Source organism: Protopterus annectens, chromosome 4.part1, assembly GCF_019279795.1.
Source record: "Protopterus annectens isolate FY-2018-M chromosome 4.part1, PAN1.0, whole genome shotgun sequence".
In the NCBI taxonomy this organism is placed as follows: domain Eukaryota; kingdom Metazoa; phylum Chordata; order Ceratodontiformes; family Protopteridae; genus Protopterus; species Protopterus annectens.
In genome coordinates, this window is record NC_056734.1 from 195,929,649 (window position 1) to 195,942,839 (window position 13,191).

At 40.2% G+C, this 13,191-nt stretch overlaps 1 protein-coding gene across 2 annotated transcripts in view; it reads right to left on the reverse strand.

Annotated features, from left to right (window-relative positions):
- FBXO45 (F-box protein 45) overlaps window positions 1-12,557 on the reverse strand; it is a 393,871-nt gene extending 381,314 nt beyond the window's left edge. Inside the window, exon 1 of one of the 2 annotated variants that reach the window (XM_044070099.1) lies at window positions 11,949-12,553. In XM_044070099.1, the coding sequence (XP_043926034.1) occupies window positions 11,949-12,164 (216 nt within the window). In that variant the 5' untranslated portion in view covers window positions 12,165-12,553. Of the gene's footprint in view, window positions 1-11,948 lie in introns of both variants that reach the window. The other variant, XM_044070100.1, reaches the window with a different exon arrangement.
- Between the last annotated feature and the right edge of the window lie 634 nt (window positions 12,558-13,191).

A 13,191-nucleotide genomic window follows, 5' to 3' on the forward strand; every position in this document is an offset into this window, starting at 1 on the left:
ATTTGGAAAGACAAATGGGGAAGGCTGAGAGCACTTTCTGGTTAAATGACTTACTCACAACCTCAAAGCTGAAGTGTGGAGTACCAAACCTGGAGTTATAGTAAAAAGCTTCTTAGCTGCTCAGAGCCCAAACCCTCTGCACTAAGCTGCCAGATCAATAGTTTACTGATTTAGTGGTGGCAAAGTCAAGAGTAAAGTTCAAACAAAAATGCAGTAAAAAACAAAAACAAAAAAAACAAAAAAAACAAACAAACACTCTTCCTTAATGATATTCTGTCATTTTGTACAGCTCATATTACTGCAATGATGTTTTGTTCTGGCTTGCTTGTTAGCTTCCGGATTTGTTTAAAACATCATTAATGGAAAAAAAAAAATGCCATTAACAGCAGCTCACACGAGAGATGAAGACACAGGATGTTGTAAGTACTTGCTGTTCTTGTTTGGTCTGTAGTACCAGCAATCTAATAATACTTCTCTATGTTCCAATTATTCTGTTCATGCTCCTCTGGGATTAGTAAATGTTGTTACTAAATTAGGGCGATAAATCCCAGCTGACTAAAAGCTTTTACATTTTCAATAAGAATTATGTTTTCAAATCTGCAGCACTCGTTGATAAATGACAGACAACAGCATTCAACCTTTTTCAGTGATTATCAAGTCCTAATCAGATTTACTTAGTAGATGGACCAACAATCCCATAAAAACACAGATTCTCTGCAAAGACAGCAGCAGAGAGAAACAAGATAAATCTCACAATGGAACCCTGAGGAACTCCTGCCTTAGACATTCACTGGTGCAGAGATCACATACTAATACCAAACTTCCAGACTAGCAAAACCTTTTATTCACTGGTTAACAGGGAAAGTGAGCTTGCTAAAAAAAACCCTTTCAGCCATAATCCACGCCAAAGGCCAGCAAGTAATGCAATCCAAATCTGAATGGCAGCATAAAACCACAATCTTATAAAAAATTAAAGATACCTAGGCATATCCAAGATTATCAACACTTACAGCACATTTTAATAGAACAGCAGTTTATAATGAGTGTTATTTAAATTTAAAATGAGACAATGTTGATACTGGCAATACACAACACTGTCTGATGTTGCACTTGACAGGATAGCCATTTTAAATTCACGTCCATAATGAGCAAAATGCGGAAGTTCATAATTAAATGACCTTGCTTCTTAGTGACAAAGACATGATCATAAACAATCATCTCCAGATAACATACAAGTCAGACACCAGCGGAATTCCCACAATGTATTAAAACAAATACAAGCTTGCAGCTGAAATGTTGTATCCCTACCAAAATCCATGTTGTAAATGAGACAACCATATGGTATGGTTTAAGGAAAAGCCTTACTTACTGGGATATTAAAGTTTCAATCACATCATATCCATCCATCTTTGCTTGTAAAGTGCACATATGCCACATGTACCACACATACCTTAAAGAGAATTCGGAATACGAGCCACCATCAGGAAGCTTTACTATTACTACTACTACGACAAATTATCACTGACAGGAGGGACTCTTGTCCTTCTTAGGCTGAAAAGTCAGAGCCCAAGCCAAAACAGAGTCCCCTGTCTGCTATCCTAGATGAACTTTTGTCAAGGAAACTTAAATGGCACATTATCAGGCAGACCTCAAAAGCACCCACTAGGGCAGAGATGTCAAAGTTCTGGGGGAAAAAGCTCTGCAGACACAAGACACATTGCAACACACTGCAAGCAAGTCCACTGCAATATAGACAGGGTCACAGGGAAGTCAGGGTGGCCTTTCACTGACAGCAAAAGACCATCAGATACTGCACTCCACGAGCCCTCCTTACTATACTCAGACATACATGCTATTACGGAGGTGGGAGTATATCCAGTCCTCCCTACTCCTAGTGCACTGCTAATAAACCTATCCTTCCTTCCTGGAAAGGAAAGCACAAATATATACTCGGCACCCTCCCTGCTCTTCCAGTGCCCATATCTAATTCTGACCCAAACCTTGTACTGGTACAAGCAAATGTCCAACACTGCATGGAGGGGCTTGCACAATTACAGCCCTGCAACACCTGCTTGGTGACTAATGCACTACACAGACCAAAATGGTAGCAGCTCCTCCACCTGTTCCATCCCCAAAATAGTCATCCATGCACCACACACAACCCCTCAGACTACAAGAGTGAAGATGCACATCTTGGGCTTGTTCAATCATTCAATGCTTGCTAATTATACATTAATCTCCACACAAACTTTTAACTCTTTACCATTCCTTTTTTTTTTTTTTACTTGTTCCTCTCCCACTCATCCCAACTACAATATATGTAATGCATACATACACTGTGGATCTACCAATTATGTTTGTTGTTGCCCTTGCAATGACACTATTTTATTTTTAAATTCAGCTGATGCTATAAATAGGTCAACCCAGTTACTGATCTACATTTTTGTAACTTATGATGCTCTCTACTGACAAGTGTTCAGATTGCTTTTTATTTTTTCTCTTTGTTGTTTATAATCCCCACACTGCACCAGAAAATGGTCCATTTCAGTGATTGTTAAATTAAGGATATTCAGGTATGCATGTTTTTGGTCTGCATCCAGGGGTCTCTCCCTTTCTTTTTAAATCACGGCTGTTAATTAATGTCACATCAGGGGCAAGTTCAGGGTTTGTCACACATTAAAAAATGGTTAAGTTTTTGTAAGGTGGTAAACAAATCCTATAGTATTAAATGGAGTTTTTCAAAGTGAAATGCAAAATGGCAAGTAGCCCTTTCTCAATTTAACTAACTAAGCACAAAATGGACTAAAAGCAGAAGATCGGCATATCATTCTGCATGCTGGTAAAAGTTCCTTATAGCTTCTCCCTTCCATACACTTAGATTTCATATTCACGTTTATTCCCTCCACCCCATATTAATATAAAAACATTATTATACTGAGCTCCATAACCACTGGTAAAGTGGTGCATTTTTCCCCAGCATCCCTCTGTGAAAACTTTTCTTTCAGTATCATTACAGGGCTTCCAATCTTTAGATCACATCCTTCTACTAAAATGTGTAGTCACAGTCCTGTTAGTAGCAAAACACTACACTGGTTTAAACATTAAACCCCAAACACATGCTTTAAAGAAAAATAAACTCAGGCTTTTCAACAACCTCTTTTTCTCAACTAAATGCATCCCACAAAGTTACATTTAAACAAATCTACTGTCTCGCTCTCCCTCTTCAATAACAAGACTTAATCATGCCCCTCATACTGCACCCTAAAGAATGAATTGGAATAAGACCTCGAATTATACCACAGTTGTTGTTGTGTCTTTCAGCTTTTCCCGGTTAGGGGTCGCCACAGCGGAACTCCGGTCTGCTAATTTGATTGGCAGTTTTTTTATGGTGTCGAGTTGCCAGCCCAACGCCCAACCTTCAACTAAGGCACGCCCATTCAACGCATGTCTTTCGAACGCAGGGAGGACATGCAGACTCCACACAGAAGGCACTCCCAAGCCGAGAATCGAACGGGAGAACCTCTTGCTGTGAGGCAACAACGCTACCGCTGCACCACTGCGGAATCGAATTATACCACAGTACAAGGACAAAATGATTGACTTCAACAATTGGCTAAGCTTCTGGTGTCATTCTAAGGGGATCCAGTATCTGTCTGCCTGGGATGACAGGATCGACAGACCACGATGCTTTGCCAGAGATGGCCTGCACCTGTCGCCCTTGGGATTACAGATACTGGCTAAGGCTCTTGCCACCCCCTATAGTGCCTTTTTAGGCAAGGTTCAAATGACAAATTCGCCACCATAGCAGGTACAGGCAAGCAAAATCTGAGGGTTATGCTACTCAATGTTAGAAGTCTAAACCTCAAAATGCATTCACTCGAGACACACTTTAAAATGGAGAACAATCGACATCTGTGCAGTGACAGAGACCTGGTTCAAAGCTCCAGAGAGCACCCCTGCATTACCAGGCTATAATTCACACCACATCTTTCAGCCACCTACCCTGGATTGAAACACTAAAGGTGGAGGCGTGTCCATATTCATTAAGGATATCCACACCTCCAGGCTTGTTGCTCAGCATAACACATCCGAGATTATCCAAGTGGAACTAACTCTGGGCAAGACCGCAATCCAAATTGTAACTTGCTACAGATCCCCCACCATGCCCCAGGATTCCCATTGCTCATTTCTTGATACTCTGGAAAATATTACGGTATAACCCAACACCATAATAATGGGAGATTTCAACTACCCCACCATTAACTGGGAAGACTACTCATGTACCAACTCTTTTGCTCAATGTTTTCTGGAATTCATAAATTCCAATGCCTTGGCAGGGGCAGCAATATCCTAGACATGGCCAATACCAACATGGGCGACCGGTGTTACACACCAGAGGTAATTCCTCGTTGGTCAGACCTGACCACAAGCTAATCAGCCTAGACATCCATATCCCGCTCCCACCCCCATTAGGGAATCCACCATAAAAAAATTCTCCAAAGCCAACTTCACAACACCCATGCAGACGGACAATAGAGGTATGGCTGCTGAATCCTACACAATTGCACTTTATACACGTGTGCATGATAGTGCTATCCCCAACAGAACCAAGATGCTACTCTCCAAAAAAGGAAGCCAATCTGGTGGTCCCCTGCCATAAACTCTACAATAGAAGAAAAACTGTTGCAAAAAACAAAAAAAAAAAAAAAAAAAAAAAAAGGAAGAGTAAAATCCCATGAGTGGAAGAACTCCCTGGTCAGCCTCAGTAAGGAGTGGAAATCCCTCAAAATCCTCCAAAGCTAGTTATGAAAACAAAATCACCACTGACTCTAAAAACAACCACAAAGCATTCTATAGCTATGTCAAGAATCTCAAGGACAACACTCAGATCTGCTCCAAGTTACAGCACAATGGCACTAAATACACAGAACCAACTGATATTGGGTTCAGTGCTAACTTTACCCCACCCCCACCCCCTAAAGGGCCCATCTCTATACCAGAAGAATGCAAAGTTTCTGTAATTACGACTGCACAGGTAAAAAACGCACTCTCCAAAGCCAAGAACACTGCATCCATGTCACCTGACATCATCCCAGGCTGCGTTCTACATGAACTACAGAATGAACTGGCACCCCACCTAAGCACTATGTTCAATTATAGCCTCACCTCAGGCTTTGTGCCCACTGAATGGCACACAGCGACAGTTATCCCACTGCACAAAGGGGGAGCCACCATGGACCCTGGGAACTACCTCCCCATTACCCTGAGCCTGGTCTGCAAGGCCATGGAATGTATCATCATGGAACTTATAAACCAAGACATTGGTAATCTCCAAACTCTGGACCCAACCCAGTTCGGGTTTGTAAAAGGAAGATCTTGTCTCCTAAACCTGACCGACTTCTCTGAAGCAGTCACCAAAGCCGTAGACCAGGGTAAGGTGGTTCACACAGCCTATCTAGATCTCGCAAAGGCATTCGACACCATCCCCCACTCTGGAATTATAGATAAACTCACTAAACTAGGTATAAATCCCTGTGTCACAAGATGGGTTGCCAACTGGCTTACTGACAGAACCCACACTGTGAAAGTAGCAGACTCCAAATCAGACTTCAGACCAGTGACAACTGGAGTACCACAGGGTCCAGTCCTGGGTCATCTCCTGTTTGGTATCTACTTCTCTGAAGGACAGTAACACAGGTCTTTGGCCAAGTTTGCAGACGACTGCAAACTAGGAGCTATAATCGTTAACTCCTAACGATGTGGACAGATGCCTGGTGTCATGGCCTCAAGCTCAATGCCAAAAAGTGCACTGTCATCCCCTTTGGTAAATAAACTCTGTACCCATGAGCTACCACATAGGTGGTAGCCATGAAAGTGTGACAAGAGACCTTGGGACACAGGTGGACAGTAGTCTCTCCTTTGATAATCACATTGCCACAATAGTCAGGAAATCCTTCGATGTGGCACACCTCATCACAAAAGGTTTCTCATCTAGGAAAAAAAAAAAAAAGGAGGTCATTGTTCCCCTCTACTCGTCACTTATTAGACCCATTATACAGTACCAACGCCCCTTTTGGTATGTACCTCACAAGACATCAACAACTGGAAAGGCCGCAGAAATACCTCACAAAGAGGATTACTGGCCTCAAACAGATGCCCTACTCAGGCAGTCTCAAAATAGCTTTACTCAGTCACATATCGCCTACTCGGGGGCAATCTCTACCTAACATACAATTTATTTTACATTTGTTGACCGGGCTAGTCTAGCTGGATATGTGTCCATTTTCAGTAGAGGCCCATGGAGAAAAGCTCCACAACAGCTGTATACAACTAATATTCATGAGTAAATATAAACATAAGGGGATACTAATCAAAAATTGGTTATACATAGTAACAAAAAAACCCTACGAGTTAGGCTTGCTCACATTACATAAAAAAGGAACAGAAATAAGGAAAGGACATATAACTTGGTATATAGAATAATAGGTACAAGACAAAAATAGACACTTTTGACAGAGTTTAAAGCAGAAACTTAGTAAACTAGACAGATTAGTTGTGACAAAAGAGTTTCAGCGAGGACTGGTGCATGGACACAGCCATTGTGAATTAAGGAAGGTTTTTAGAGGTTTTTGAACAATGGAGTAGATGAAAGGGATACAAGATTACTTGGAAGTTTATTCCAATAGTGTTAGTAAATAGAGAATCACATGATTTGTTATTGGACTTTAGGGTTGCAGCTAGTAACTTATTAGCTGAGCGTAGGGTACTTCGATTTGTATATGGCTTGATCAAGTTAGAGAGAATGGGAGTATTTGTAGGATGATGCAAGATTTTGTGGGCGATGGTTAGTTGCTGAAAAAGAAGCTGGTTTTGCAGTTCCAACCATCCTACAAAGCGGTCAAACCCAGAGCTGTTGGAGATGCTCCACGAAATCCCAATCCCTCAGAGCTACACGCTCTAAGGACCTAAACCTTGTCACCACAATAAACTGAACATGCTGGAGGAATAGATTCCTGTCCCAGAGACTTTCCATACTCTGGAACAAACTACTTATCTACATCAAACAAAGCTCCTCATTAGCACAATCTTGACAATTGCATGGGAAATAGGAAATTAACCCCGGGGATCACCTCTGTCTTGGGTGGCGAAAGCCAGGGTACCTTTTTGGCTAGGCTTGTGTAGGCCCTAGGGCCAATAGACTAGTACCTACCTATGAACTTCAATCTAGTTTCCAAATCTTGCTTGACAACAATAACAACTTCCTTTTAAAAATGCATTTATACACACATAAAACAATGAATTTTGCCACAATCAGAAATCCCTTTAAACAACTAAACTGCTCCAGTAGCTAGAGGCATGCATCTCAAGCTCTGTGCACAAAGACAAAAATAATGGGAGGACAAAGGCTGAAAAATCAAGGGTAAATTTTTTTATCTATTGCTCATATAAACTTAGAAGTGCTGTGTCAGCATACATTTTATGAAGTATATGAAGTCTGAAACTCAATGGCTTCAATCCTCAACTGTCCAAAATTTTGTTTCAGATTTCTCTTCTGTTCCTTGTAAAATTTGTGTTTTTCTGGCAAATCACTGAGGACTGAAACCTCTAAATAAGTACATACATTTGAGCTTGCGACTTCATATCCTTTAGAAAATGGAAAATGCATGCCAACACAAATCTTGTTATTCTAGCAACTTTCTAAAGTTAATAAGAGCAGCATTTTAAAATCTGTTCCTATTTTTGGGCCTTTGACCCCCCCCCCCCCACCACCACTGTCTTAGGCTTTGTTCAGATTTCATGTGCCAAGAAGTTCAGAGGTAACATTTTCAATTATTTGTCAGAAAGCCACACATTTTAGGAGAAATAGGACTAAAATGCAACAGAAAATATTTGGATTTTCTATACAATTCTGGGCAATTGAGAGATATGCCTGGGGGTCTAGATCTGTCTAAGCAAACACAAACATTATAAAAGCAAAAGTATATTCTTTTTCAGAACAAAGAAAATATTCGATTACTTCCTTTCCCCAAAAGGGAAGAAAAACAACCAGAAAATAAAATACTTCTAGGTCAGACAGAAAATGTTCTTTTTATTAAATTCACATCAAAGAAGAATCAAGCTTCTCCACAAATAATACTTCAGTTTATCACACTAGCCCTTCCTAAGAGACCGCTGCTTTGCACTTCCTAAATCTAAATGGCTACTGTACGTCACAAATGCCCATATTTACAAACCCAGCAAAACAAAATTCCTTGCCAAGGAAACCCAAATTACATCCTAAATTCTACTCAACTGCAAACATTTTAAAGACAAAATGCAACTGCAACATTTATAACAAAATAACCTAAAGAATCCCCCCACACACACACACACACACACACACACACAATCTCCAGGCCATGCCTTCATCTTGAACCCTAGGCAAACTTTAAAAGCTTCCTTTTTTAGTCACCACTGTAAAGAAATGTCACTCAAAAGTTAACATTCTGTGATCACCATACAGCTGTTTGTTAGCTACATTTCTAATGTTGTGTTACTCATACTATATACAGATGTTGGCCAAAAACATTTTTCATTCATTGATTTAAATGATTTAATTCTAATTTTGTTGAAATTTAGAAATTTGTATCACCCAGAGTGAGTAACTGGAACTGATGCTCTAACAAAATAAATAAAAACTAAACAAATTTGTGCAACCAACACTAAAAGTGCTTTTCTAAAGATGAATACAATTTAAGGAAAAAACAAAAGCAGAACACTTAATATTGCTACAGCTGGCAGAGCAGATAATTAAGGCTCAAAACTGTTAACGAGCCGATTCTAGATTCTGTCCACCTCTATTCATCTTATGTGTGACCTTGAGCAGATCACTTAACCAGAAAATGCTCCCAGACTGCCCCTAAAAAGGGACACCAGTGGCTTACCCAGATAACAAAATGTATTAAAATAATAAAAGTAAATAGCAATGATAACTGGATATCTCAAGTTTCAATTCTCTGCAGCAATACTCATCAGAAAAAGAAGACATCCGTTTTAGGCACATGCAATTCTTGGGTCCACAACTAACCCTGGTACATTACCAGCATACCATTCAGTCCGTAACGTTTCCAATATCGATTTCTCCATGTTCTAAAATGCTCATGTTGTCTTCAAAGCCACAACTACATGCCAACGTATACATCATCATCACCCCCCTTTTCCTCCATGGGATCGGGATATCGTGTTAACTGTCACCATCTCTCTTGATTCAGTGCCACACTCCTGCATGACTGTTGCAGATCTTTCACACAATCCATCCACCTCTTTGCTGGACATCCTCGTTTTGTCTTACCTTTTTCCGGTCTGTCCCAAATCATCTTCATCAGATTGTCTTCTGTTTTTCTGCATGTGTCCGAACCATCTTAATCTTTGATCTTTTCTGCATTTGAATCTACTTTTGCTTCTGCTCTTATGTCCTCATTTCTTCATCCGCCCCACAGTGTGCATCCTACCACCCTTCTCAGACACTTCATTTCCATCACCTCTAACTTCATCTGCTCTGCCTTTATTGCCCAGGTTACAGTACCACACAGTAGTACTGGTCACACCACTGTCTTGTGCACCTTACTTTTCAACTTCTTTGGCACTCTTCTGTCAGAGTGCACCTGAAACTCTATGCAGCCCCTCCGATTCTAGCTTTGACCTCTTCATTAGGACTTCCCTTCTCCTCAGCCAGCCCGGTACATAACTGTTATCTATAGACTCTGTATAATGTTTTTTTTTTTTTTTCAGTTGGAACTTTCCACAATAGGCTGCCACTGAATAAGGGGCTTTGTTAGACACATTCAACTATATCCACAAAGTATAACTACATAAAATAAATGCTGTTTCTATGACAGACACCTTTGTAGCTAGTACAGGGTACCCACATGTGCAATACACAGCTGCAACCAGCGTGCTACAGAATGTCAGAAAAGGTGAGATCAAACTGCCAAAGGCTAATCTGCCTACTTTTTTTTAGGGGGGGGGGGTGAAGATTTGACTTGACTGTAGAGAACAGAAACAAATGATTCTAAAAGCAAAAAGACAAAGTCTATACCAACGTTACTAAACATAGGAAGGCATATGAAATATACAAGTGCATTACAGGCTCCCAAAAAGGTGTGTGGCACAAGAAGGGGCAGCATAAAGAAAAATTAAGTCATGCAAAATGACAACCCCCCCCCCCCCCAACTGCCAGACATGACACCAAAGATGAAGCACCTGAAAAGGAAAACCCAAGCATGCAAGTAGTGCTGTGGGTAGGGACTGACCAGAAGTACAGCAAGACAACAAGGAATGGATTTTCCTGAGGGTGGTGCACTGCAAAAAATCAGAAAATGTCCAGGTCATGAAAAAATACTTCCACCTGCGCTTGCAAATAATCAATTTTTTTTACATACCTAACATTTTACAAGGTAATAATTAGACATAACTCAGTGTACTCAAATGAGTGCATTTTTTGAGCAGCTCTCATAACCTTTACAACTTACCTAAAAGGAGTGTACATCTAAAAATATTTTTATGAAAATAACGTGCTCCTTTCCAAAATGTACACAGGCTACAATTTGACAGTTGAGTATATTTTTAAAGACTGGTGGGAAAACAGATGAGGTTGTAGAATAAATAAAAAAATTCAGGCTACAGCTACCTACATTTTAAATAACTTGAAAGATTGTGCTTTTTGATTTTTAATTCTTAAAACTGATTCAAGCCACTAAATATGCTAGATGTTGTTTACTATATGCCGCTTCTTACATCAACACTTGCATCCTGAGAAGAAAAATAAAACAAAACAACCAAAAACACCTAAATGCTAATGCAATTTTCCCCACTTATTAGCAAAATACAACTTTCACAATGAAAAGCCTGTTAATGGCAATTAGACCATAGCTCTCAACCAATCAGGGCCAAATCTGAAAATATCAGACAATGAAATATACTTAAGTATTAGCATTACTAACTTCAGACATTGACAAAATAAGGAATGTGAATTAGTATACATTTTCTGAAGTAACAAAAAAAAGTCTACATCTCTAATTATTTAAGGGTAATCCGCCACCTTTTCTCCAAAACCCACCAGTTTTACGATGGGCAGAGCTAAAAACAGTCAAATCAGGGACAATTGAGATGTATAATATGCATATATTCTCAGGCGTTTTGTGGACGTGATGTAGTTTATCTTAATGGTGCGTCCATTTTCCTATCAGCCTGTGGTTATGGAGGAATTTGATAATGCCAGAGCAAATATCACAGGTCAATTACATGGAGTGCACAGTCACTACAGAGTGCATGCAAGCAACACGGAAGTGTAACAATGCAGTAAGGCAAATAAAACGTTTGTGAGGCTACTTCTCCAACAGGAAGTGGTTATGAAAGAATCAGTAAAAAGCGAGGAGCCACCAAGTAAAACAGGAAGCAATTTAAGATGCATCACTGAGAGAAATCAATGGACAATCCGTCACGAATGGCAAACAAAACATTAAAAATCAATTCTGCAGTTAACACGAACGAGACAAAACCTCATCTTCCATTACAAATGCAGAAAAAAACTCACCAACTACATACTATACCAGTGGAAAGGAAAGTAAAATGTAAAATAAAGGGTGCCAGTCGGGCAAATGTACATCACCTTATCTATTCGTCTTTTTAGATATCATAAGCACAGAGCTTTGGAAGATTACAAATGCAGTACTAAGAAACAAAAGAAAGCAAGCCAGCATTAACCCAGACTTAAGCATGCATAATGCGCATCCACAGTCATGCTGTCATAGTAACCTGGCACTACAAATGGGCACATTGAAATCTTAACACTGTATGTGATGACGTGCACATTACTTTAAGAGCGCATACGTTTCACAGGAGAACCTTGTTATAGTGGGCCCTGAACTCTGCCTACACCATGTGTTGATATGCAGTGCTACTGTTACCTTGCCCTTGTAGGTGGGCACGTTGCACAGGATATCTGAACGCAGGGCCTCCTCGGGTAGACTACGGATGCACAGCCAACGCCATACCTCGCTGTTTTCCTCCCCATCCAGGCAGTAGTACCAGTGACGGCACACGAGCGCGCAGTTATACAGGTCTGCCATGTCCAAGTATGAGAAAACCAGTTCGAGCACTCGCGCGGGCAGCCTTGCTGCCATCTCGCCCCGGAGTCCCGACCCGCTGGGGGGGAGGGGGAGGTAAGGGGGGAAGAGAAAAAGTCACTCAAACCTACAGTAACAACTCTTCACGGGTGTAACCGTTCCCAATGCGCGCTCCCGTAACCAAACACGTCCACAGTATCCCAACAGCTTTGTGCGCAGACCTTTATTCCCGCATCCCTTACTGTAAATAAGCGCATATGAGTAGAGAACGATACAAAACAACGTAAAACACAGTACAGAGAAAATATTTCTCAATCCAGTGTCCTTTCTTAAAACAAGCAAGATACGTCCACCATATTTGTTAAGAGTGAACATTCGCATTTTTTGGAGTATAAACACGGTGGGGCTCCTGTTAATTGAACTGCCACGAATCGCAAACCCACGAAGGCGGAACAAAAGCAAATCGGCCAATCCCTGCTATCATGTAAGCTGTGTTATTGGAAAGAGTGCATGTATACGCACGTGTACATACATAAAACATAACTGTTTTACTTAAAAAAATAATAAAAAAGGCTCTTGCTTTTGTCCACTTGTGTACATACAATGCTACGTGTACGTTCATATGTATACGTAACTTATATTTATATGTATATCGTAGCACTCCAACCGTCAGGGGTAAATCCAGAAATAATTAGGGACACTTAAATTTGAGACAGTGAAAGAATAAGAGAATGTGAGTTAATGTACATTTACGGAACTAAACAAGTATATAACCGTAATTTCTACAATTAGGGACAGACCTAAAATTTGAGTCAAAATCAGGAGGGATGTGACTGAAAACAGTTGAGAAGTATGACGCGCATATTATATATATATATATATATATATATATATATATATATATATATATATATATATACATGCGTACATACAAAGACAGAGACATGTCTGTGTAGAGTTAAAGAGAGGTGTGTGTGTGTGTATATATATATATATATATATATATATATATATATATATGTGTGTGTATATACAGGGCCGGTGTTAGCATTTTGGGGGCCCCCAGCAAATGTCAAGTTCGGTG